General features: G+C 43.6%; 1 protein-coding gene across 4 annotated transcripts in view; it reads left to right on the forward strand.

Annotated features, from left to right (window-relative positions):
- Positions 1-1,609: 1,609 nt before the first annotated feature.
- CLUL1 (clusterin like 1) overlaps positions 1,610-26,190 on the forward strand; it is a 58,854-nt gene continuing 34,273 nt past the window's right edge. Inside the window, exons 1-4 of one of the 4 annotated variants that reach the window (XM_033178188.1) lie at positions 1,610-1,742; positions 13,989-14,110; positions 20,751-20,873; positions 25,681-25,799. In XM_033178188.1, the coding sequence (XP_033034079.1) occupies positions 25,694-25,799 (106 nt within the window). In that variant the 5' untranslated portion in view covers positions 1,610-1,742; positions 13,989-14,110; positions 20,751-20,873; positions 25,681-25,693. Of the gene's footprint in view, positions 1,743-13,988; positions 14,111-20,750; positions 20,874-24,337; positions 24,431-25,680; positions 25,800-26,190 lie in introns of those variants that run through there. The other 3 variants (XM_033178187.1, XM_033178189.1, XM_033178186.1) reach the window with 3 other exon arrangements.

Here is a 26,190-nt window from a genome sequence, read left to right on the forward strand (position 1 = left end):
CTGGTCTGGGATAAAATTACTTCCTCAAGCCTCAGTGTCTTTATCTGTAAAATAAGGGGAATCATATTACCTTGTCAGGATGTTTTCAGAATTAAAAATAATTTAGCCAGGCACAGTGGCTCACGCCTGTAATCCCAGCACTTTGGGAGGCCGAGGTGGGCGGATCACGAGGTCAGGAGATCGAGACCATCCTGGCTAACACGGTGAAACCCCGTCTCTACTAAAAAAAAAAACAATACAAAAAACTAGCCGGGCGAGGTGGCGGGTGCCTGTAGTCCCAGCTACTCAGGAGGCTGAGGCAGGAGAATGGCGTAAACCCGGGAGGCGGAGCTTGCAGTGAGCTGAGATCTGGCCACTGCACTCCAGCCTGGGTGACAGAGCGAGACTCTGTCTCAAAAAAAATAAATAAAATTAAATAAAATTTAAAAAATAATAATTTAAAGAGATCCAACACAAGTAGGTCAATCAAGGGAAGATGTTAAAATTAACAACGGGTAAAACGTACTCCCAAAAGGTAAAGTGGATACATAAATGCATCTTTCTCACACATAGAGTACAATAACCTCAGAAAAATATTGCCTAGGCCGGGCGCGGTGGCTCAAGCCTGTAATCCCAGCACTTTGGGAGGCAGAGACGAGCGGATCACGAGGTCAGAAGATCGAGACCATCCTGGCTAACACGGTGAAACCCCGTCTCTACTAAAAATACAAAAAAATACCTGGGCGAGGTGGCGGGCGCCTGTAGTCCCAGCTACTCGGGAGGCTGAGGCAGGAGAATGGCGTGAACCTGAAAGGCGGAGCTTGCAGTGAGCTGAGATCCGGCCACTGCACTCCAGCCCGGGCAACAGAGCGAGACTCCACCTCAAAAAAAAAAAAAAAAAAAAAAAAGAAAAATATTGCCTAGAGTAAACATGCCTACAGAGCCAACATTCACGATCCAGGAATATGGAGAGGATGTTTGGGATATGGGGGGTGTGAAATTTTACAATTGTATGACCCTTTAACAAGGGTAGACTTGCAAGTTGCACTGGCTTTCCTGCCCTCTGGTTACCTGTTCCAGCATCCAGAATTTATGAACCTGGGGCCCAAGGACAGAATCTGGCATGGGCAGGCCCGCTTGGTGGCTGTCTCAGGGCTGCTGCAGCTGTGTCAGTATCCCCACAAGGAGGCTGACATCCAGCCATGATCCTGGCATTAAGCCCAGCAGTCAGGCAGGGGAGCAACTGCTTATAGGCACCTCTGACTTGGCACATAAACATCTACTACTTTCCCCCCACCCCCGCTTTATCTGCCCAGAGCGATGTTCTCTAATGTGTACAAGGCATTGTACCTATGACTCGTGGTCCTGCCATAGCAATGCTTTTTTTTTTTTCCTTGCGTGTTTTCTTTTCTTTTTTTTTTTTTAACCGGGTTAGGTTGCCAAGTTTGAAAAATCAGGAATTTCACATTAGCATCCGTATTTCTGGCTTCTTTCGAAAAACTGAATGTTCTTTCCACAGTGAGCCCATATTCCTTCCTGACAATCATCGCCGTTCAGCTGGAGCGGAGAGGCCTCTGCTTGCTTCAGGCCCAGACTCGCTGGTCCTCTGCAGGCCCCGTCCACCGGTGTCACCTGCAGGCCCGGGCCGCGGGGTTGGCTTCCACTCTGGAGGTTGCCGACACCTGTGCCCCAGGCTCTGACTTCCAGCCAGTGGCACAGACGCCTCCAGGGGGCAGCACTCGAGCGCATCTTATGAATGACAGGTGAGAAGCAACATCCTTCAGGACACAAATTTCTCTCCTCGCCTCTCTTTCTCATTTCTCCAGGGGCCAGAGAAAGCCCCTCCCAAGTCCAAGGCCGGGCTCCGCAGATGCCCGGCCCCTCCGGCGCGGGCAGAACAAAGCCACTCCGTGTTCTTGCCGGGGAAGGTAGAAATACTGTGGGCTCCTTCAGAGGCTGCCAGCAAAACTCAGGCAATCTCCTGGGCTGTTCCAATCCATTTCTTCTCTTTTTCAAAACAGCCAGGAAGAGGAGGAGGTAGAGGCGGGGAGACACACCATCCCTGCAAAACCACTGGCAAAATCTAAGCGGAGCCGGGTGTGGTGGCTCACGCCTGTAATCTCAACACTTTGGGAGGCCAAGGCGGTCCGATCACTTGAGGTCAGGAGTTGGAGGCCAGCCTGGCCTGCATTGTGAAATACAAAAATTACCCGATTGTGGTGGTACAGGCTTGTAATCCCAGCTACTCGGGAGGCTGAGACAGGAGAATGGCTTGAACCCGGGAGGCAGAGGTTGCAGTGAGCCAAGATTGCACCACTGCACCCTAGCCTGGACAACACAGTGAGATTCTGTCTCAAAATAAATAAATAAACCCAAACAGAAAAAGAATCACTTTGAAAACGATCACATTCAAGGATCAATGCTCAGACAGTTTATGGAATTATCAGCCCAACCTGATAAAATCAGTATTTGAGGAAACCGCGGATGAGACCTCTGATTTCAATCCCCATTCTGCCAGGTCCTGGTTAACTGAGGTTAACCAAGTAAAAAGCTGTAGACACTATTTACTGCTACCTTAAACCGATTACTCTAGCTTAGCCTACTTTCCATGTACAGATTTTACCAGTGGACAACATGATGCTTTATCTTGTTTTTCTCTCCTGGGACTTTTTTCCAGACATTGAAAACAGAAATATGAATAAGGCCACTTTTACCTGTCTGATGCAAGAACAGAATTTTCAAACTCAACATTCATGCAACCCCTCAGTCCCTGACAATGGCGGGTGGGAAAGTTTCTAAAAATATGCGGCAGCATAATTATGGGGAAAAGATGAGATACTGTTACCTAATAAAAATGCCATAAATAGAGAATGATGAACTACCATAGGAAATGAATTCATAGAAGAGGACATGCTGGAATGTGGGACAGTAAAAATCACTTAAACTCTGCATGACCTTGAAGAAAGTCACGATGATCTGTTTTTCCAGGTTCCTCAAATAGCACGGTGAGATGTGGCTGTTTCCCAACTCTTCCTCTCCAGTGCACTGAATTTAGACCTTTTGTGAGTCTTCCTTCTTTCGACAGCATGAGTCCCCCTCGAGTCTAAAGGCTGCCTGAGTTCCTCTCTAACATCCTCTAGGCAGTATCAGCTAATGAGACAATGAATTCCATGGAGGCATCTCGCTTGCAGCAGTGGAAACAGAAGTACCTCTCTTGGATAATTTAGAACACTGGTGAGCAGAGGGTCAGATCACCCGGGGGTTGGTGTCACAACCAAAAAAAAATGGCTGTGGCACTGAGTTCTTGGATGGTTTTCTACAGCTGGTCCAGATTTTCCATGGGCTCACCTTTAAATTAAAAGAATTTCTGCACTTTCAAGAATTTGAAAACAAAGCCATGTGTGAGAATAGGAGATCCACTCAAATGCCCTTGCAAGAAATAGGTTACATTCCTTTTTCTGCACTTATGAAAAGCACCACCTCTTTTTTTTTTTTAGAAGGCATATATGTAAATGATTCCAAGTTAATCTTTAGCATGTGCCCATGTTGTTCTGATTTAGTAAACTTTAAAAATATGTCCATTGTTCTCTGTTAACAGCTTTTGGCAACTTTTTCAGAGATTGAAATATGTGAGCAAATTAGAGAAATGAGTACAATTATTAGCTAGTACCATTCAACAAGCACTAAAGAAACAAATACCTCTACAATACATAAAAGGTATGATTAGAGTAGATTTTATAATGCCATATAAGGTTTCTTATTTAATTTCATTCTTAATTCTCAAAATAAAATTACATAGAAGCAAAGTAATATAGTTACCAGAATAGTATTTTTACATGTCTTTAAGTGTTTGTTGTTGTTGTTGTTGTTTTTAAGGTAATGATGTGATGTTGTGGAAAGAACAGAGACCTGGGTTAGATAGAATGCTGGTTGTCTACCTTAACAGTTTGTGATAGTGAGCAAATTACTTACCTTCTCTGATCCTTATCTTATTTATCTATGAAATAGGATTGGTAATTCTCATCAGGTTGAAAGGATTAAATGAGGCTCTATGTAAAACTTCTAATATGGTGCCTGGGACAGTAGAAGATGCTTAATAAAGATAGCTTTCATTATTATTATTAACTTTTTCAGGTGATGGTGATTTTAAATATTTAGGTAATTTTTTAAACTTTAGAAATAGTTGATTTTCAAATGATTAAGACTGCTTAATCATTTATTTTTATCACCAGATTTATTTTTATTACCCAAAATGTCAATGACTGTCATAAAGATAAAAATTAATAATAATTGGCTGGGTGCGGTGGCTCACGCTTGTAATCCCAGCACTTTGGGAGGCCGAGGTGGGCGGATCACGAGGTCAGGAGATCGAGACTATCCTGGCTAACACGGTGAAAACCCGTCTCTACTAAAAATACAAAAAATTAGCCGGGCGTGTTGGCAGGCATCTGTAGTCCCAGCTACTCGTAGTCCCAGCTGCTCCTAGTCCCAGCTACTTGGGAGGCTGAGGCAGGAAAATGGGGTGAACCCAGGAGGTGGAGCTTGCAGTGAGCCAAGATCACACCACTGTACTCCAGCCTGGGCGACAGAGTCAGACTCCATCTCATGAAAAGAAAAGAAAAAATTAATAATAATTTAAACCCGAAGTATGAACTGAATTATTTCCTTTAATATCACATCATATAGGCTGATGATAGTTTTGGTGACTGGTTTATCTATTCTTCCTAAAAGCAAACTGTTGTTAGATGGATGATCACTTGCATGTTGTGACTGAATTCAGCAGTTGGATTTTATTTTTTATTTGCTTCAGTAGCATTAGCCTTTCCTACCAAGATTCGAACAATCCATTTGCCCTTTTTTCCCCTAAAATCTCTCATACATTATAAATACTGGCTAAATATTTCCTGGACAGACATAAAGAACACATAAATCAGTCTCTGTATGATGTTTCTCACTGTAAAGGAGTTTATCTGGTTCAAGACCAGGACATTTATTGCATATCAGGTTCCTATAGTTCAGCCAAAAGTTTGAGGATAAGGACTTACTGCAAAAAGTCTTCTATTGTTCTCAACCATTTTCTCGTTTAGCATATGCAGAGATTTGAAATGGTCAGTGGTACAATAGTTGTGTCTGCATATTTCTCTTGCAGAATATTAGAACAAGTGATTGGCAGTTTACAGAGAAGGCTGGCAAGGTGTTTGGAAATACACTCAGAAACCTGAGGAAATCAGTGGCAAGAGAGGCTTATTATTTCTAGAAATATGCTAGAGTATGTTTTGATTGTACACCTGGGGAATTAATAGATTAAGTAGTTTTATAAGGATTGGGGTTAATAGAATACCAGCAGTGAAGTTTGTCTTAGGACTTTTTTTTTTTTTTTTTCTGAGATGGAGTCTCGCTCTGTTGCCCAGGCTGGAGTGCAGTGGCTGGATCCCAGCTCACTGCAAGCTCCGCCTCCCGGGTTTACGCCATTCTCCTGCCTCAGCTTCCCGAGTAGCTGGGACTACAGGCGCCCGCCACCTCGCCCGGCTAGTTTTTTGTATTTTTTTTAGTAGAGATGGGGTTTCACTGTGTTAGCCAGGATGGTCTTGATCTCCTGACCTCGTGATCCCCCTGTCTCGGCCTCCCAAAGTGCTGGGATTACAGGCTTGAGCCACCGCGCCCGGCCTATCTTAGGATTTCTTAACTGGATAATCAGTGAAGTCACCAGATCCCAGTTAGAGACAGTTCCAAGTTTTACCAAACTCAAGATAACTGTCCAAGAGCTGTAATGGCTTAATCATCTTTGAATGCTACCTCTCATTGAAGCTATATCATAAGGAATAAAAATCTACGTTTTAAAAAATTGCCTGTAATCATAGGGTGACTAACTGTCCCTGTTTACCCAGGACTCAGGGTTTCCCAGGCTGAGGGACAAAACCAGGACAGTCCCAGGCAAACTGGGACGGTTGATCAACCGACCTAGTGGCCTCATCTGTCTCATTAAAATATCTGGATTACTTCATGCCTCAAAAATGTCCTTGGCTTACCTGACTCTAGACAGTCAAGAAGCTTTTATTAATTGCCTACTGTGTGCCATTTTCTGGAGGTAATATTGTTCAACTGATGGACAAGCATCACTGATTGAAATATTTTGTGGTTCTCATGCTTTGTGTCTTGTGCCAATAGCCCCACATGGATATTTCTGTTTCCAGGTTTGTGTCACTTCTGGAAATATTAGCCTGAACTCAGCAAAACAGGATGATCAAAATGAATTCTGTCCTTGTTGTGCTGTTGTCATCTAACTTAGATACAATGGCCGGGCACGGTGGCTCACGCCTATAATCCCAGCACTTTGGGAGGCCGAGGCAGGTGGATCACCTGAGATCAGGGGTTCGAGACCAGCCTGGCCAACATGGTGAAGCCCTGTCTCTACTAAAAATACAAAAATTAGTTGGGCGTGGTGGTGTGTGCCTGTAACCCCAGGTACTCGGGAGGCTGAGGCAGGAGAACCGCTTGAACCAGGGAGTCGGAGGTTGCTGTGAGCCCAGATCACCCCACTGCACTCTAGCCTGGCAACAGAGTGAGACGCGATCTCAAAACAAAAACAAACAAAAAAAATTAGCTGGATGTGGGGGCGCATGTGTGTAATCCCAGCTACTCAGAAGGCTGAGCAGGAGAATCACTTGAATCCAGGAGACGGAGGTTGCAGTGAGACAAGATCTTGCCATTGCACTCCAGCCTGGGTGTCAGAGTGAGACTCCATCTCAAAAAATAAAAATAATAAAAAATAAATACATACATAAATAAATGAATACATAAATTAGATATACTAAGAAAAGTATAAAAAAATCTTGTGTGAACATAAATGAAAACTGGCCAAAATAGGTAACAGACAGGGTCAGGCATGGTGGTTCATGCGTGGAATCCCAGTACTTTGGGAGGCTGAGGTGGGAGGATCACTTGAGGCCAGGAGCTCAAGACCAACCTGGGCAACAAAGCGAGACCTCATCTCTATGAAAGAAAAAAAATATTTTTAAGAGTTAATTAACAACTTGCTTGCCTTCCAGCCTCCCTTCCTTAAAATACTAAGTCAAATGCAATACATGCTCTGACACTGTAGTTTGCTTTCACAAGGACTTACTGAATACTTACTCTAGGCTAAACCTTGTGCTATGTGTGGGGCTAAGGGGATGAAAGAGAATTGGTCCTGCCCTCAGGAACCTTTCATTTACTACAGAGATTTAGTTGGTCTCTGTTCTCCCCTCTCCTCCAGATCTATTCTCCACCTTTTACTTCCCTTCTCCCTGCCTCCAGGGAGTGGGGCTGGATCACTGTGGCTCATTGCTCTGTGTCTTCTGATTGAGTTCAGTCAATGGGAGGCATCATTTTGGTGTGGCAGCTCTGGTGGTTCCTCTGCAATTGCAGTTACCTCTTCCAAGGATCCGACACTCACTGGGTTCCTGTATCCAATAACAGACTCCCTTAAATGCTCACTTCTGAAAATAGTTTCTTCATAAAACTATTTTTATAATTTCCTCTGAGTGTGCCTTCTGTTTCCTGTGCAGACCCTGATTCAATAGGAAAACAAATTATTGAAATAGAGGAAGAGAAGTGTAATAATAGAGGTATACATAAGTAGAATGGGGCAATAAATGGCGCATTTTCACGCCATCAAGGGTGCCCATATAACAGAGATAAGTAAATATATCTTGAGTTGAACACTGAAGGGTAAGAAATAAATGGGAGAAAGACCTAGAAGGGGCAATATACAGCAAGGAGGGAAAATAAACTATTGTGCATTCATGCAAATGTTAGTGTTTAGGACATCTGGAACACAAAGTATATGGGACAAAGCAGTGGGAGATAGTGTGGAGAGATAGGCCAGGGTCCATCTCTCTCATGTATGTATGGTAAGCAGTTTTGATCATTATTCACACCCACCATCACGTAGAGACACCATCTAGCCACTTGAGATTCACTAAACAACAAAACAAAGATTCCTATCCTTAGGAAAACGTGAACAATAAGCAATAGAAGGCCAAGCTCGGTGGCTCATTCCTGTAATCCTAACATGTTGGGAGGCCGAGGTGGGCAGATCACCTGAGGTCAGGAGTTCGAAACCAGCCTGGCCAACATGGTGAAACCCTGTCTCTACTAAAAATACAAAAATTAACTGGGTGCGGTGGTGGGCACCTGTAGTCCCAGCTACTCGGGAGGCTGAGGCAGGAGAATCCCTTGAACCCGGGAAGAGGAGGTTGCTGTGAGCCAAGATCGCTGCACTGTACTCTAGTTGGGTAAAAGAGTAAGACTCCATCTCAATAAAATAAAATAAAATAAAATAAAATAAAAACATAAGCAATAGGTATAACATATAAATAAATTACAAAGCATGTTAGAAAGTGCTAAGTGTTTGGTAAAAGAAAAAGTAGAGAGAGCAAGGAAGGTCAGGAATGAGTTGGGAGGGTAGTAGGTTGCCATTAAAAAGGGGAATAGAGGCTGGCGCGGTGGCTCACGCCTGTAATCCCAGCACTTTGGGAGGCCGAGGCGGGCGGATCAGAAGGTCAGGAGATCGAGACCACAGTGAAACCCCGTCTCTACTAAAAATACAAAAAATTAGCCGGGCGTGGTGGCAGGTGCCTGTAGTCCCAGCTACTCAGGAGGCTGAGGCAGGAGAATGGCGTGAACCCGGGAGGCGGAGCTTGCAGTGAGCCAAGATCACGCCACTGCACTCCAGCCTGGGCGACAGAGTGAGACTCCATCTCAAAAAAAAAAAAAAAAAAAAAGGGGAATAGGCCTCATTAGAAAGGCCACACTGAGAAGGAAATTTGTGCATACAATTGAGGGAATTTAGGGAGTTAAGAATGTGGATTTCTGGAGGAAGAGCATTCCAGACAGAGGGATCACCAGTGCAAAGGTCCCATGGCAAGACTATACCTGGGACATGATCCTGACATCAGTAAGGCCAGTGAAGCTAGAGGTGGAGTGGAAAAGGAGAGAGTGATAGGAGCCGGGGTCAGAGAGTTTCAGGGTGGGGAAGGTCTTGCAGGACCTTATAGGTCATTGTAAAGCATTTGGATTTTATTCTGAGGGTCACTGCGGTGTCATTAGAGACTTTTGAGCAAAGAGGTACATGCTCTGACTGAACTTTATTCTGTGAACAGTGAGAATCAACTAGATGGATTTAAATATGGGCGTACCATGAAAGAAAATTACTTAAGATCCTTGCTACTCCAGGTATGATCCGGGACCAGCCATACTGGCATCCGCTGGGAACTTGTTAGAAATGCAGAATCCCAAGTCCCCAAGACAAACCGAATCAGAACTTGCACTTTAACAAGATCCCAGGTGGCCCATTTGTATGGTAGAGTTTAAGAAGCATTAGTTTAGGGCGGGGCACGGTGCCTCAGGCCTGTAATCTCAGCACTTTGGGAGGCCGAGACGGATGGATCACGAGGTCAGGAGATCGAGACCATCCTGACATCCTGACTAACACGGTGAAACCCCGTCTCTACTAAAAATACAAAAAATTAGCCGGGCGTGGTGGCGGGCACCTGTAGTCCCAGCTACTCAGGAGGCTGAGGCAGGAGAATGGTGTGAATCTGGGAGGCGGAGCTTGCAGTGAGCCGAGATCGCGCCACTGCACTCCAGCCTGGGCGACAGAGCAAGACTCCGTCTCAAAAAAAAAAAAAAAAAAAAGCATTAGTTTAAAAGATCCATCTGATAGGAGCATGGAAGATACATTTGAAACAGAATAGACAAGTCAGAGAGAGGTGGGAAGGGCCTAACACAGGGCAGCAGAAGGGAGGTAAAAGAGGGAACAAATATAAAGAAAGAAAATGCACAGCACAATGTAGACAATTCCTAAATACTTAAAAAATTTTTTGAAATAATTATTGATTCACAGGAGGTTGCAAAGAAATGCATAGGAAACAAAAATGCACCCTTTATCCAGCCTCCTTCACCATTAACATCTTATGCAACTATATTAAAATATCAAAAACAATCAAATGACATTGCTACAACCCATAGAGCTTATTCAGATTTCACCAGTTATTAGATGCACTCGTGTGTGTGTGTGTGCAGAGCTCTGTGTAATTTTATCACATGTGAAGCTTTGCTACCACAATGAAGATATTCAAGCCATTAGCAGAAGACTTTCTAGTGTTACCTCCTTATAGCCACACCCATCCCCCCATCATTAACCCCTGGGAACAACTAATCTGTTCATCTCTATAATTATTCTGTTTCACAAATGTTTTATAGATGGGTATGTGCAGTATGTATTTTTTGGGACTGGTGACAGAGCAAGACAGGATCTCACTCTGTCACCCAGGCTGGAGTGCAGTGCCATGATCTTAGCTCATTGCAGCCTCTATCTCCTGGACTCAGGTGATTCTCCCACCCCAGCCTCCTGAGTAGCTGGGACTACGGACACGCGCCACCTCGCCTGGCTAATTTTTTGTATTTTTGTAATGATGGGGTTTCACCATGTTGCCCAGGCTAGTCTAGAACCCCTGGGCTCAAGTGATCCAACCGCCTTGGCCTGCCAAAATGCTGGGAGTACAGGCATGAACCACCACTCCCAAGAGCTTTTATTCATTCATAATTTCTTTGAAGTTCATCTGAGTTGTGTGTATCAATATTTCACTCCTTCTAATTACTGAGTAGTATTCCGTGGCTTGGATGTACTAGAATTTATTCATCCCATTCAACCCGTTAAAGGACATTTGGGTGGTTTCCAAGTTTCCAGTTTTGAGCTATTATGAACAAAGTTGCTATGAACATTCATATACAATGAATACTTTTTGTATGAATGAATGGAATAGAATGGATAGGATTTAGTGATCAGTTATGTGGGATGAAGGGTGGCAAAAGTAGTAAAAAGTAACCCTCAATGCAATGTGCAGCCAGCAAGTACTACTACTAACAAAAAATAGTTTATTTTGTTTCATACATATATTTCTATATATACATACACTTTATTAATAACCAAATAATCTCCTTTTCAAATGAAAACAATAATTTAACATAAACTATGAACTTTTTTTTTTTTTTTTTGAGACGGAGTCTCGCTCTGTCGCCCAGGCTGGAGTGCAGTGGCTGGATCTCAGCTCACTGCAAGCTCCGCTTCCTGGGTTTACGCCATTCTCCTGCCTCAGCCTCCCAAGTAGCTGGGACTACAGGCGCCTGCCACCTCGCCCGGCTAGTTTTTTTTTTGTATATTTTAGTAGAGACGGGGTTTCACCGTGTTAGCCAGGATGGTCTCGATCTCCTGACCTCGTGATCCGCCCGTCTCGGCCTCCCAAAGTGCTGGGATTACAGGCTTGAGCCACCGCGCCCGGCCTGAACTTAAAATCTAAAGTAAAACTTGACAACAGTGATGCAGGATTTTTTGCTCCTCAGCTCAGTTGGGTCTGTGTTCTTGTCTTATGCCCAGGAAGAAATAGGTACACGGACATCAGAGAATGAGTGGCATAGAATTTTTTTTTTTTTTTTTTTTTTTTTTGAGACGGAGTCTTGCTCTGCTGCCCAGGCTGGAGTACAATGGCCGGCTCTCAGCTCACTGCAAGCTCCGCCTCCCAGGTTCACGCCATTCTCCTGTCTCAGCCTCCCGAGTAGCTGGGACTACAGGCGCCCGCCTCGTCGCCCGGCTAGTTTTTTGTATTTTTTAGTAGAGACGGGGTTTCACCGTATTAGCCAGGATGGTCTCGATCTCCTGACCTCGTGATCCGCCCGTCTCGGCCTCCCAAAGTGCTGGGATTACAGGCTTGAGCCACCGCGCCCAGCCTAGTGGCACAGAATTTATTAAGCAAAAAGGGAAGCTCTCGGGAAAGAGTGGGGTCCTGAAAGCAGGTTGCCGGTTGCCCCTTCGTAATTGAATACAAGAGCTCCTATATAAAAGCTGATGGGGCTGAGTTTCCTGTTTGTATAAGGCATGAATTCCTGGTGGCTCCACCGCACTCCCCCAGTGCATATGTGGGCCCTTCATCCGCTAGGGACATGTTTAGGCAAGCCCCCTGTGCACGCTTCCTTATCTGCACAAAACATGGGTTGGAGGTTCTCCAGGGACCCTTCCCTTACTTTCTGCCTAAAGCAAGCTGGCTAACTCCTTTCAACAATAATAAAGACATACAGACAATGGTTCTCAGTACAATCATTTTAAATATTTAAGTAAACTTAAAATGGTGTTTGTTTTGATTTGACATTTTAAAAGATATTGCTGTTCTAAAAATTCTGTTTTTTTAGTTGTTTGGGCTCCTAGTCTACAATGTGCTATTACTATTAAGCGTTATTGTATCATGGCATTCCTCAAATAGTTTTTAAATTACCTTTAATTTGAAGAAAGAACATTCTATACAGTCATGGAAAGTGTCAAAAATGAAAATGAGGCAGGGCGCGGTGGCTCACGCTGTAATCCCAGCACTTTGGGACACCTAGGTGGGTGGATCGCTTGAGCCCAGGAGTTTGAGACCAGCCTGGGCAATATGGTATAACCCTCTCTCTATAAAAAACACAAAAATTAGCCAGGTGTGGTGGCCCATGCCTGTAGTCCCAGCTACTTAGGAAGTTAAGGTGGGAAATCCTAGGTGACAGAATGAGACCCTGTCTCAAAAAAAAAACAGAAAAAAGAAAATGATAAAGGATACATATCAGGAAAATGCATGGTATTTTGTATCATCTACTTTAGAGTAATTCCAGTATAGTGGGTTTTTTGTTGTTGTTAATTTTATTTTTGAGAAAGGGTCTTGTGCTGTCACCCAGACTGGAGTGCAGTGGTACGATCTTGGCCCCCTACAACCTCCGCCTACCAGGCTCAAGCCATACTCCCAACTCAGCCCCTGAGTGGCTGGGACTACAAGCGCACACCACCATGCCCAGATAACTTTTGCATTTTTTGTAGAGATGGGATTTTGCCATGTTGCCTGAATGCCAGCCTCAAGCAATCCACCCCGCTCAGTATCCCAAAGTGCTGGGATTGCAGGCGTGAGCCACCACACCCGGACCCAGTATAGTAGTTTTTTCTTTTCTTTTTTATTCTATGTTTTAATGAATTTACACGTTACCCAGATGTTCCTTAGTTTTTCTGCCTTCCAAAATCACTCTGGAAGAATATTTAAGAATATACCAAATAAGAATATTCAAGTCCTCCCCTATGGGTGGCAGGAAGAACACCCCTTCCCCAGATGGTATCTAGCACCTCTGGCTGGGAACTGCTTCCTCATGCTCCTAGGTCCGGGTCCTCTCTTGGAACAACGCTGCCACCACAGTGCAGACCCACAACAGGAAGAAGGACAGCCACAGTCCCCCAATCCCCTGTCCCCAGGGTGTGCACAGCCTGACTCCTAACTCCCCACCACCGACTGTAGGGGGAAAACAGCACAGGGCAGGAAACAATTTTCCTTGTCACCAACCTTTCTCTGAGGGAACCTACTGGCCACCTCCCTCTTAGGACCAGCCCATCATCCACAACATGGAAGTCCAGCTTCCCCTCAAATCAGAGTGCTTTCTTCATGACATTTCTTTGCAAAGTACCAGGACCCACAGCTCTGAGACTGTGGCCGTCCTCCAACCCCTCATTCCCACCCCATCTTCCTTGTCCTCACCCCTGGTCAGGAGAAGCCAAAACATGAGTCAGTCTCCCAGTAATCAAGCCTGGTTTTCTCGCCGAGGGCTCACCCCAGATCAACCACCGGCTTCTTTGGATGTAGTCAAAAGGCTATTAGAGTCTTCTCAAATGAAAGAGATTTTATCAAAGACTTGGAGAATAAAAGAAAAAGAGGATTATATAAGAAAACATAAAACAACAAACATATACACACAAACAAAAATAAATGTGAGATATGATTCTCCCAGAGTGTTTAGAGCAGGAATGCTCTTGGGCATCTCTCTTTAACCTTCCCCCACGGGCACCCCCCACTAGGCAAGGCCAGTTCACCCTCAGTGCTCACTACTTTGCAGTGTTCATAGAATATGTGCAATAATTTTAGTAGGCTTCCTAAAACTTCTTTTTCTTTTCTTTTCTTTAGAGTCACGTCCCTCTCCATTGCCAGGCTGGAGTTCAGTGACATGTTCATAACTCACTGAAGTCTGAAATTCCTGGGTTCCAGTGATCCTCCCACCTCAGTCCCACGAGGATCTGGGACTACAGGCGTGCACTGCCACACCCGTCTACATTTTACTTCTTTATTTATTTATTTTGAGACAGAGTCTAGCTCTGTCACCCAGGCCAGAGTGTAGTGACACGATCTCAGCTCACTGCAAGCTCTGCCTCCCGAATTCAAGCGCTTCTCCTGCCTCAGCCTCCCTACTAGCTGGGATTACAGGCTTGCACCACCTACATCCAGCTAATTTTTGTATTTTTAGTAGAGACGCAGTTTCACCATGTTGGCCAGGCAGGTCTTGATCTCCTGACCTCAAATGATCCACCCACCGTGGCCTCCCAAAGTGCTGGGATTACAGGCATGAGCCACTATGCCCAGCCTATTTTATTTAAAAAATTTTTTTAGACAAGGACTAGCTCTGTTGCCCAGGCTGGAGTGTAGTGGTGCAATCATGACTCACTGCAGCCTTCATCTCCTGGGTTCGAGTGATCCTCCCACCTTAGCCTCCTGATTAGCTGGTACTACAGTTGCATGCCACCACCTAGCTAATTTTTAAAATTTTTTTTTTAATTTTTTTTATTTTATTGAGACGGAGTCTTGCTCTGTCGCCCAGGCTGGAGTGCAGTGGCCGGATCTCGGCTCACTGCAAGCTCCGCCTCCCGGGTTTATGCCATTCTCCTGCCTCAGCCTCCCGAGTAGCTGGGACTACAGACGCCCACCACATCGCCCGGCTAATTTTTTGTATATTTAGTAGAGACGGGGTTTCACCGTGTTGGCCAGGATGGTCTCGATCTCCTGACCTCGTGATCCGCCCGTCTCGGCCTCCCAAAGTGCTGGGATTACAGGCTTGAGCCACCGTGCCTGGCCTAATTTTTTTTGTAGAGATGGGGTCTCACCCTGGTGTCCAGGCTGGTCTCAAACTCCTGGGCTCCAGTGATCCTCCCACATTGGCATCCCAAAGTGCTGGGATTATAGGAGTGAACTACTGTGCCCAGTCTTTTAAAAAATTTTCAAGAAATTGGGGTCTTGCTATATTGCCCAGGCTGGTCTCCACTCCTCCTGTTAAGTGATCCTCCCACCTCAGCCTCCTTGAGTAGCTGGGATAACATTACAGGCACACACCACCACCCCTGGCTCTAAAACTTCTTCTGTGCCATTTGTGCACTTCACCCAATTGCCTCTTTATAGTAATTAATTAGGATCTTGGGTAAAAAATAAAAGTCAACAGTTATATATAGTCCTCAAAAGTGTGTATGTATCTGAGCAGCTATCAGCTGCACAGTGCAGAAGGATGAACTGCAGTCCCTCCACCTAAAAAGTGGTAGGGACCATCATGGAACCGTCAGATGAGTGCCAGACCAAAGCAGAGTGAGGTTGTGCTGGGTGCTCTGTTTGTGCCTGCCTGTGCTCTCACTTCTCTGTCTTGCTCTGTGCCCTTGCGAGGTTGACCCTGAGTTGGCATCACCAGGTCTCAGTCTGCTGGTTTCCTGGGTTCCCCTTGAAGGCTACTGCTCCCACAAGGCAACCACGGTCCCAGCTCTAGCTCTCACTGAGCTCCAGAATCATTGTTTCATCCCCTTACTCAAGTGAGAATAATTCTGTTTTATTCCAGGACCCTGACAAATGGACAGGCCAAAAAATCCCCTAGGTGTTATCTGATTTTGGTTTGTTTTGTTTTTTAATGCAGACACATAATTTTAAAAATTATTCACTTTCACCTACTATAAGAGAAGTCATATTAATTCACAACTTCTGTGACATTTTGGCTAACAAGTGGTTCAATATTAAAGCTTTGTCAACCAGGTGCAGTGGCTCATGCCTGTAGTCTAAGTGCTTTGGGAGGCTGAGGTGGGAGGATCACTTGAGGCCAGGAGGTCGAGGCTGCAGTCAACCATGATCTCACCACTACACTCCAGCCTGGGCAACGGAGTGAGACTCTGTCTCTAAACAAACAAACAAATAATAAATAAAGTTTTTTCAAGCATGGCAGATAATGGCCTGGATCTCTCACTGCCTTTTAGATAAAAATCTGGCAATAACCAAAGAGTTTTCATAAGGCCTGTTGATCTATTTATAAGATATGCATATAATTTACTTGACCATTATAATAATCTAAATCTATTGTCTTTATCTTCCAATAATCCACAGAGTCAGCACACAAGGATTCTTTTTTCCGTATGTAGAATGAGTATTCCTTATCTGATATGCTTGACGCCAAAGTGTTTCAGGTTCTGGATGTTTTGGGATTTAGAAATATTTGCATATACACAGTGAGATATCTTGGGGATAGAATCTACGTCTAAACACAAAATTCATTTATGTTTCATATACACCTTATACACATAGGCTGAAGGTAAATTTACACAATATTTTAAATAATTTTGCACATAAAAGAATGTTGGTATACATTGAACCATCAGAAAGCAAGGTGTCCCTGTCTCAGCCACCCACAAGGACAGTCTGTAGTTGTCTGGTGTCACCATCATTCCTCATTCCGAACTGATACGCTACTGATAAGCAATCATTTTCTTACACTTACTCACACATAAGCACTTAGTTAAAAAATGACATATATATCTGGCATGCTCAGAAAAGTTATATTGCAGCAGAAGGGAGCTGAGAGGGTCCTTTTTTCCCTTGGGGAACACTGAATAAATTGTGTATTATGTGCCTGTATCCTGACTGCGACCCCATCACATGAGGTTAAGTGTGGAATTTTCTACTTGTCTTTCTGTGCTTAAAAAGTTAGATTGGCCAGGCACAGTGGCTCATGCCTGCAATCCCAGCACTTTAGGAGGCCAAGGCAGGTGGATCATTTGAGGTCAGGAGTTTGAAACCAGCCTGGCCAACATGGTGAAATCCTGTCTCTACTAAAAATAAAAAAATTAGCCTGGTGTGATGGTGCACGCTTGTAATCCCATCTACTCGGGAGGCTGAGGCAGGAGAATTTCTTGAACCTGGGAGGCAGAGTTTGTAGTGATAGCAGAGATCACTCCATTGCACTCCAGCCTGGGTGACAAAGCTTGACTCTGTCTTAAAAAAAAAGTTAGATTTTGGAGCATTTTGGATTTTGGATTTTGCATTAGGTCAGTTCAAGTTGAAAAGAAAATCTGATTTGCTCAGGACAAACTTAACAAAACAAGTGAGATATTCTGATACTATATATATGCTCCTGTTTGTATTTCCTTAATTAATTTGGACTTGGAACAACTTAGTCAATTACGGATTAGATGATGAGACTTAAATGTTACTGTACAATGGTTAGAATGATTCATTCCTCTATGTTATCATCAACTACTTATGGTATTTTACCCATCCTGCTGTCATGGAGATCAAGAACCAAAGTAAAACACATTTGCCAAGGTCATAATAATGTGGCCAGAATTTAAAGAAAAACTTGATTTTTAATTATGTATGATTTTGCTTGTTTAGTCTACCGATTTCTATTTGCTTTAGCTTACTCAAAAATAAAGCGCAGCACTTCTAGGGCTATTGACTCATGTAGGCCTTTATACTGCATGGGTCCAGATGCAATACATCTGGCGGTCACTTGGATTGGCCACTGGATTGAAGGAGAGAGAGAAGTCTGGGATGATTCCCAAATGTCTGGATCTGGTGACAGCGAGATATGGCAGGGCGAGCTTGAGGGGAAAAAGCTGGGTTAGGAACCGTTGAAACGGAAGTCCCTGAGGGCTGTGCCGACAGAGAGAGAGCCGGTAGAAGTTTGCCTTTACCTGTCTGTGGTTCTGGGTAAGTTCACTGAAACAGAGTTCCAGGCAGCAGAAATAAGAGTACCCAGGACAAAGCCCCAGGGAAGAGAAAACATCTGACGGAGGACAGAGGAAGAAGGGTCAGGAATGAGACTCGGCAGGCGTCATGTGTCTGACACCAGAGCCTGACACATAGTACATAGTAGACACTCAGCAAATACCATAACAGAGATGAATCCAAGGCTGGGGGAGGTGGCTCATGCCTGTAATCCCCATACCTTGAGGGGCCTAGGTGGGAGGATCCCTTGAGTCCAGGAGTTCGAGACCAGCCTGGAAAACATGGTGAGACCTTGCCTCTAAAAAAATTAAAACTAAACATTAAAAAAAGAGATGAATTCATAACCTGGCTGCTGGAGCCCACTGTGGGTTGGGTGGGCATAAAAACCCAGCCCACTCTTACCAGCAGCTAATCAATAATTTGCCTGGAATTCTGAGGCTCCTGTCCCACGTCTTGGCTGCTCCTCTCAGATCACCTTCTGGCCGATCCCAAGTCCACTTCCCATGCTCCTTGCTCCCTTCCTCCTGGTCTCCCTCACACTTTCCTTTCCTACTCCCCTTCTCCCTGGGGCCCTGGCTCAGCCCAGCATAGGGAGAGCCCTGTGCCACCTATTACAGCTTGCCTGCACCTTCGCATGTTTCAGAGTAGAGCACCTACAAGATAACCCTCCCCCCCACCTTTTTTTTTTTTTTTTTACCAGTACAGATTGCCTCTCATAGCACAATTGGGCTTCACTATTATCCTTAAAGACCTTCTCTCTGTGGCAGATTGGAATGGATAAGATAAAGAAGATTGAGAGGATGAAGAACCCATCCTGTTTTGCCAGTGAGAAGGGGGTAGAAATAAAAAGATTAGGAGGGCTCAGGCGTGGTGGCTCCAGCATGTCATCTCAGCTACTCAGGAGGCTGAGGCAGGAGGATCACTTGAGCCCAGGAGTTTGAGACTATAGAGCGCTATGATTACGCCTGTGAATAACCACTGCACTCTAGCCTGGGCAACATATCAAGACCTGTTTCTAGGGAAAAAAATTTTTTTAAATAAATTTAAAAATTAGGAGAAAGGTAACCACATCCTGCTACAAATAAAAGAAGTTGGAGAGGTAAGAGGAGGACCAAGAGCTAATGGCATCATTTACACAAAAAGAGATGCTTTAAAATCAGTTGCTCATCCAATTCCACAAGGACGAAAAGTAAGAAAGAGGATAGAGAGTCACCAGTGGATTTGGTCATCATTGGCTTCTTGATGACTTTAGCTACAAAAATTCTTGTTGGTAGTGAGAGTTAGACCCTGGTGGGCTGGGTAGAGGGTTCCTGGAGCATGAGGAAAGGCCCGTGCCAGCCAATAGCCCCCACTACACTCTGCCCTAGCCTTCCTCATCTCAGAAAATGGCATCCCCCATCCAAAGCTCAAATCAAGAATCCAGCAGCCACCCTTGATTCTGACTTCCCCTCACCTCACAGTCCAGTCCCGTCTCCAAAATAAGTCCCAAATCTCACCACTTCTCACTCTCCAAAAAGCCACCATTATCTCTTTCCTGGCGATTAAAACAGCTTCCTAACTGGCTTCCCTTCTACCTTGCTTTCCATTCTTCTCAGGACAGCAACACTGGCTTTTTAAAACTAGTACGTTGGCTGGGCGTGGTGGCTCACACCTGTAATCCCAGCACTTTGGGAGGCCAAGGCGGGCGGATCAAGAGGTCAGGAGATCAAGACCATCCTGGCTATCATGGTGAAACCCCATCTTCACTAAAAATACAAAAAATTATCTGGGCATGGTGGTGGGCGCCTGTAGTCCCAGCTACTCGGGAGGCTGAGGCAGGAGAATGGCGTGAACCTGAGAGGTGGAGCTTGCAGTGAGCCGAGATCGCGCCACTGCACTCCAGCCTGGGCGACAGAGTGAGACTCCACCTCAAAAAATAAATAAATAAATAAAACCAAAAATAATAAAAATAAAATAAAACCAGTACATTATCGCTGCCCTTTGGGAAATCCTCTACAATTATGCAGTCTTTCTTCAAAAAATATATGTATTTCTGACTTCTTACACTGCCCTACTTATAGGATATGCACATTTCTGATCTCCAGCTAATATCATCTGTCACCACACTCTGCCACACTTGGCCAAGTTTGTTCCCACTCCTCCTGCACTTGCTCTCAGATCTCAGAAGAGGCATGCTGCTTGTCTTTCAGGCCAGCCGGCTTCACACATGTGCCATGTGCACCCCTCGCTCAGAAGGGATCTGTATTTGGTTTGGATCTATTGTTGCCATCTTGAAATTCTTAATACTCTTTGAACACGGGGTCCATATTTTCATTTTGCACTGGGCCCTGAAAATTGTGTAGCTGGTTCTACTTTCAGGGATTGTATTAGAAGTCTCCTCCTCAAAGAGGCCTTCCTTGGCCACCTATCCTCAAGTAGCCCCTCCCCTTCTAAGTTACTCGCTATCCCATTATTCCCATTTAATTTTCTTTATAACAGTTGTCATGCTTTTATACATTCTGGCTTCTGTATTTATTTGCATGTTGTCCATTTCCCTCCCTTTGGAATGCAGCGTGAGCACCTATAATACAGAGACTGCTGTATGCACGGTGCAGAACGTAATGAATACCCGATACATTTGCTGAATAAACTATTCCAAGGGTTGAATGTGCTGGAAGCAAGAGAAGCACTATTCTCGGTATAATGGAAATTTTAAATGTACTTGATTTTAAATGTACATCCTAATCAATAATTAAATTTGTATAGTGCTGGTCCAAACAGATAAATTCTGGCTTCATGATAATGGTTAAGTGGAATATAATTTTCTCATTTTGTATTCAAACTAGACCTTTTTCATGAAGGAGTCTGAAGTCTAGATTCAATGCCTACTTTTGCTACTTATGTTATATGAAACTAAAACAATTATTTTATTTTATTGAGATGGAGTCTTGCTCTTGTTGCCCAGGCTGGAGTGCACTGCTGCGATCTCAGCTCATTGCAACCTCCACCTCCCAGGTTCAAGCGATTCTCCTGCCTCAGCCTAAAGAGTAGCTGGGACTACAGGTACGTGCCACCACGCACACCCCACTAATTTTTGTGTTTTTAGTAAAGACAGGGTTTCACCATGTTGGCCAGGCTGGTCTCGAACTCCTGACCCAAGTGATCTGCCCTCCTCAGCCTCCCAAAGTGCTGGGATTACAGGCATGAGCCACCGCACCCGGCAATAATTTTAGTTTAGTCTGAAATTTTTTTTTTTTTTTTGAGACAGAGTCTCACTCTGTTGCCCAGGGTGGAGAGCAGTGATGCAATCTCAGCTCACGGAAACCTCTGCCTCCTGGGTTTAAGCAATCCTCCTGTCTCAGCCTCCCGAGTAGCCAGGATTACAGGCACCTGCCACCACCCCCAGCTAATTTTTGTATTTTTAGTAGAGATGGGGTTTCACCGTGTTGACCAGGCTGGTCTCAAACTCTTAACCCAAGTGATCTGCCTGCCTCAGCCTCCCAAAATGCTGGGACTACAGGCCTGAGCCATTGTGCCTGGCCTAGACTGAATTTTTTAAAAAGGTTATTGTTCTACCTTCCAATGACATTGCACTCTATGTGGCTCAATAAAACATTTTCATTTATAATAACTAATTTGACCTGCTCAGCAATCTCTAAGAGAGATAAAGTAGCTGTAATTCTTCATTCTACAGGTCACATCAAATCATTTCGTACATTCCAGCTATGTGGAAGCTTGGGGAGAATATGTGACTAATAATTACAGAACTTCAGAGCTGGGAGTAACAGTTGGAAATATTTCTTCCAATAATCACATTTTTTATGAGAGGATGATGAGGTCCAAGTGGATAGGACCATGAGACAACCGTGTGGCAAGGAGGTTAATGAAACTTGACCTCTTAAGTCAGTGATCTTTATGTCCATCATTTCTTTTGAGCAAGTGAGTTAGCCAACCTTTGTCTGCAAAGGAGGAAATTTTAAATTGAGGATTTACACTCCGCTTCTAAAATTTTGCTTATTATTGTGAATCATCTTCTTTAAGTTTATTAAATGAATGACTGAATAAATGGACATAAGGAAAGAAGGAAGGGAGAAAGGAAGGGAGGGAGGAAGGAAGGAAGGAAGGAAGGGAGGGAGGGAGGGAAGGAATGAAGTAAAAGGGAGGGAGGAAGGGAAGGAAGGAAAGAAAGAGGGAGGGAGGAAAGGAAGGAAGGAAAGAAGGGGGGAGGGAGGGAAGGAAGGAAGGAAGGAAAAAGAAGAGAGGAAGGGAAGGAAGGATAAGTCTGATGACATTAGCTGCTATTATATTCTATGTGGATAATTTATTTAGATCTTTATCTTTTATTTTACTTCTCTTATGCATATTCTCCTCAACCTTTCTTCAATGGGCCAGAGGAGGAGGACTGCCTCTTGAGACTGTGGGAGGACTTCTATCAGGCTAACCTGCCTGGCCTCTCACTCTCCTAGTTCTCACCCTGAAAAGCAGAGTGTTATTTGATTCATGTTCTTAGTCTGTGGTTGTCAGTTGAGGAGAACTTGTTAGAGATTTGCCCTCTTTCTGTCTTTTTTAGACCTTACTGGTGCAAGACAGCAAATCCTAGCTAGTGTCTACGGGACACATGCTCTCCTGGGTTACATAACTGCAGGGACCACTGTCATTGTATCCTGGAGCTGGTTCTATATAAGACACAACCTGAGCAGTATACAGGCTTCCTAGTCTGCTCTGGGCCAAATGTCCCAGTCGGAAGCCCAAAGGTTGTCTGGCTATGCCAGTGGCAGGATGGGCAAGTCTAACTTAAGGGTGAGATATTAGCAAGACCACTATGGTCATGCATCTAAGATGCTCTGTCCAAGCCTGAACTTAGCAACAATAAACTTGACATTTTGAAATCCATCTGATTCCTCTATTTTCCAGTTGATACCACATGCATCTTGTTGCCATCTTTCTTAATTAAGATGACTTTGCTTCTAAATCTCCTTAATTATCAAACTGCTATGTATAATATTTTGTAATCCACTTAAATCTTGAGCATAATGATGTCATAATTATGAAAGTGACCAGATTCACATGAAGTATTGCTTAATCTTAAGAACAAAATGGCAGCTGTGAAAACAGATGAAGTAATTAGAGGAAGAGCCTCTTTGGAAGCTTCCAGATATTTTCAAAGTAATTAGTACTAGTTAGCAATAAAGCTCTGTTCTCAGAAATTGCTCTTAAAGGAGGAACGTGGATTAAAGAAAAAAACCTGCTACTAGGAAGGAAGCCACTAGATTTCCTAAAAACTGGTTCCGTTTTCAACAAAATTTGGGTCTGTTGAAAAAGAACACATAGACGCCAGCCTTGACATCAAAGGGACCCAAACTTGGACAACAGTAAACTAATGAGCAATGGTGCACAGAGTCAGGGTAGAGCTGGACAGTTTCCTATGACCAACTTTTCCAGGACTCTGCTCTGCTCCTCCTGAGAAAAATATCCAAAGTGCTGCCTCTTCCATTGGCCAACTATGCATCTTTCAGGATAGGACACATCTGTTTATAGGTGTGGATTGTAGTTGCTCAGAAGTGACGTTAGGCTGTTAAAAATAATAATAGTTCGAGTCTTGCTATGAGCTGATCTGTTTTCCAACAGAGCTAAGAGGTTTCCAGCTAAAAGAGGGCATTAATGGGTAATCAAGGCAGCTGACATGGGGTGTGGCTGGGCCTTGAATGTGGGTCACTCTCTGTGCCCAAGCAGAGCAAAGATAAACTCCAGACTGCATGTTGCTCAGAGACCAGGACCAACTTCGTAGGGCCCCTAAAAGGCAGGTGGCCAAGTTCAGAATTGTCAAGGTCTGACCTGCTTAGACAAGTACTGAGTACATAGTAAGTAAGGATTGGCTAGTCTCTCAAAACTTGCACACAGGGCCCAGGGTGATCTTGAGATTTCAGTTGCTGGAGAGACCCATCACGTAGATTCCAGAGTTGGCTATGGTGACTAACAGCTGTCTAAGTTGTTTTTAAATGAATCATTAAGGGCTACATTTTCAGTTCAGCTAATCAAGTAGCAAATTGCAGTGGGTCTAAAATACTCATCTATTGCATTACGTATATGCTAAGCTTTATCACTTTTGTGGGTTTTATCGCTTCATATACTAATAGTCAAAAAATGCCACAAGAACAAACAAACAGAACAAAAATGCCACATGACTGTGTAAGTACACTTTTCAAACTGTTTTATCTAAGTGTTTACTCACTTTCACATTGTGGCTTCTAGTATTTCCAATCTAAGAGACTTATTTTGCCTACATAGGAAACTACGTATTTTAAATTGAAAATTAAAAAAATATTTTTAAGGTTTTAATGAGTCCTATCAAAACACGTTTGTATAAAGGAAGGTAGCCCAAGGTCACTGTTCCCAATTGTGTATACAGCCTGCCCTCTAGTGTTCTCTTCTAAACAGTATCGAATTGTAGATCATAGTTTTAATCGCAAAATGTTGGGTTAATAGGATTAAACACTGTGTCATCAAATTGATAGTACACAGGTAAATCCCTGACACAGATGCAAATTAAAGCAGAGAAAAACAAAGGTCCTTCCGGAAGCTGGTGGCAACTTCACTGGGGAGATATCGCAAAGTTAGTGGTAAATATACTATATTAAAAAGTTTTGTTTTGTAAACAGGGTAATGATAAGAAGAAGAGTTAGCTGAAATGATGTATGTAAAATGTGATAACTATATAATTACTAGTGCAGTTGCTAGTTTGTGATTATATTAAAAAGATATTCCAAATGTTGATCAAATAATGGAAGTTTCTGTGGTTATTTTCTTTTTAAAATAGTAAATATATGTAAAGCAGATAAATATCCCCTTTGTGGGAGTTAAAATAATCTAGCTTATTTTATAGTTTTAACTTTATTAAAGCATACGGCTATTCTAACTTATGTAACTTTTCTTAGTAAAGTTTTAACCTCTGTATTTGGAATATTTGTAACTAATGTATATCAAATTAAACTCAAAGGGAAATTCATTAACTGAGAAGAGAAAATTTTAACTGTGCACTATTCACACCGCATAATGGGTTTTATAAGGTGTATGAGAAAAATGTGTGCGGTTGGTTTTGCTTTTTTTAAAAAAAACACATAGCGAACCACCTAGGTAAAAACTCACTTGAGAACATAGAATTTTGGAGGGAAATGCCGGGCGCAGTGGCACACACCTGTAATCCCAGCACTTTGGGAGGCCGAGGTGGGCAGATCACCTGAGGTCAGGAGTTCGAGACCAGCCTGACCCACACGGAGAAACTCCATCCCTGCTAAAAATACAAAATTAGCCGGACTTGGTGGCACATGCCTATAATCCCAGCTACTTGGGAAGGCTGAGGCAGGAGGATGGCTTGAACCTGGGAGGTGGAGGTTGTGGTGAGCCGAGATCGTGCCATTGCACTCCAGCCTGGGCAACAAGAGCAAAACTCTGTCTCAAACAACAACAACAACAAAAATAATAATAATTTGGAGGGGAAAAAAATTCATCTAACAGATTCGAATCAATTCTGTGTTTCCAGATGTTTACTGTTGACAAGAAAATAAAATGAAGCTTGGACTCTGAGAGGATGTGATCTATCCTCTCCATTGCATTGAGTTTCAAGTACTTCACATGGCAGCCTTATTTAACTGTCATGAAGAATTTAAACCAAACAGGGACTCAAATTTGTTTGTTTTTTTAACTTACATTTCAAGCTTCCTTATGTCTCCGGCACATTAACATAAGTTGTCTAAAGTCATAAAGAAAAATTGACAGAAAAATGCTTTGGAGCCCCAGGTGTTTTCAATTGATGCCAACAGAAACTAACCTAATGGAAGGCATTTGATGCGAGTTTATTTTTCCTTTGCAGTAACAGCGGGAACATGAAGCCGCCACTCTTGGTGTTTATTGTGTATCTGCTATGGTTGAAAGATTGTCACTGTGTACCCACTTGGAAGGACAAAACTGCTATCAGTGAAAACCTGAAGAGTACGTTTGGTTTCTTGTCTGTGCTGTGTCCTGTTTGCATGCTGGCTGTCCTGCTGGCATTTATAGTGAGTCGCAGTTGAGAGATAACCATATTCGCTGTTTTCACAGTGAAACGTTCTCAAGGCACTTAAACCAAGTCATCATGATGCCAAACATCTGGATAAAAATAGAAAATTCCAATCACGTCTCTGCAGGCATTCACATTTCCAGATGTTTGTATCATGTAGATAAAACCTGCCAATTTTTCACTGCATTTTTTTGTATCATCCAGATGGTTGGTGTCATCTCAGCACAGCTCTAATGAACAGTGAAATACTTTTCAAGCGTTTGAAAAATTTAAACCATTAGAGTAATCTGTGCAATTATTCTTAAACTAGTGAAAGAACGGGTT

This window comes from Trachypithecus francoisi, unplaced genomic scaffold (assembly GCF_009764315.1).
Source record: "Trachypithecus francoisi isolate TF-2019V2 unplaced genomic scaffold, Tfra_2.0 Lachesis_group19, whole genome shotgun sequence".
Lineage (NCBI taxonomy): Eukaryota > Metazoa > Chordata > Mammalia > Primates > Cercopithecidae > Trachypithecus > Trachypithecus francoisi.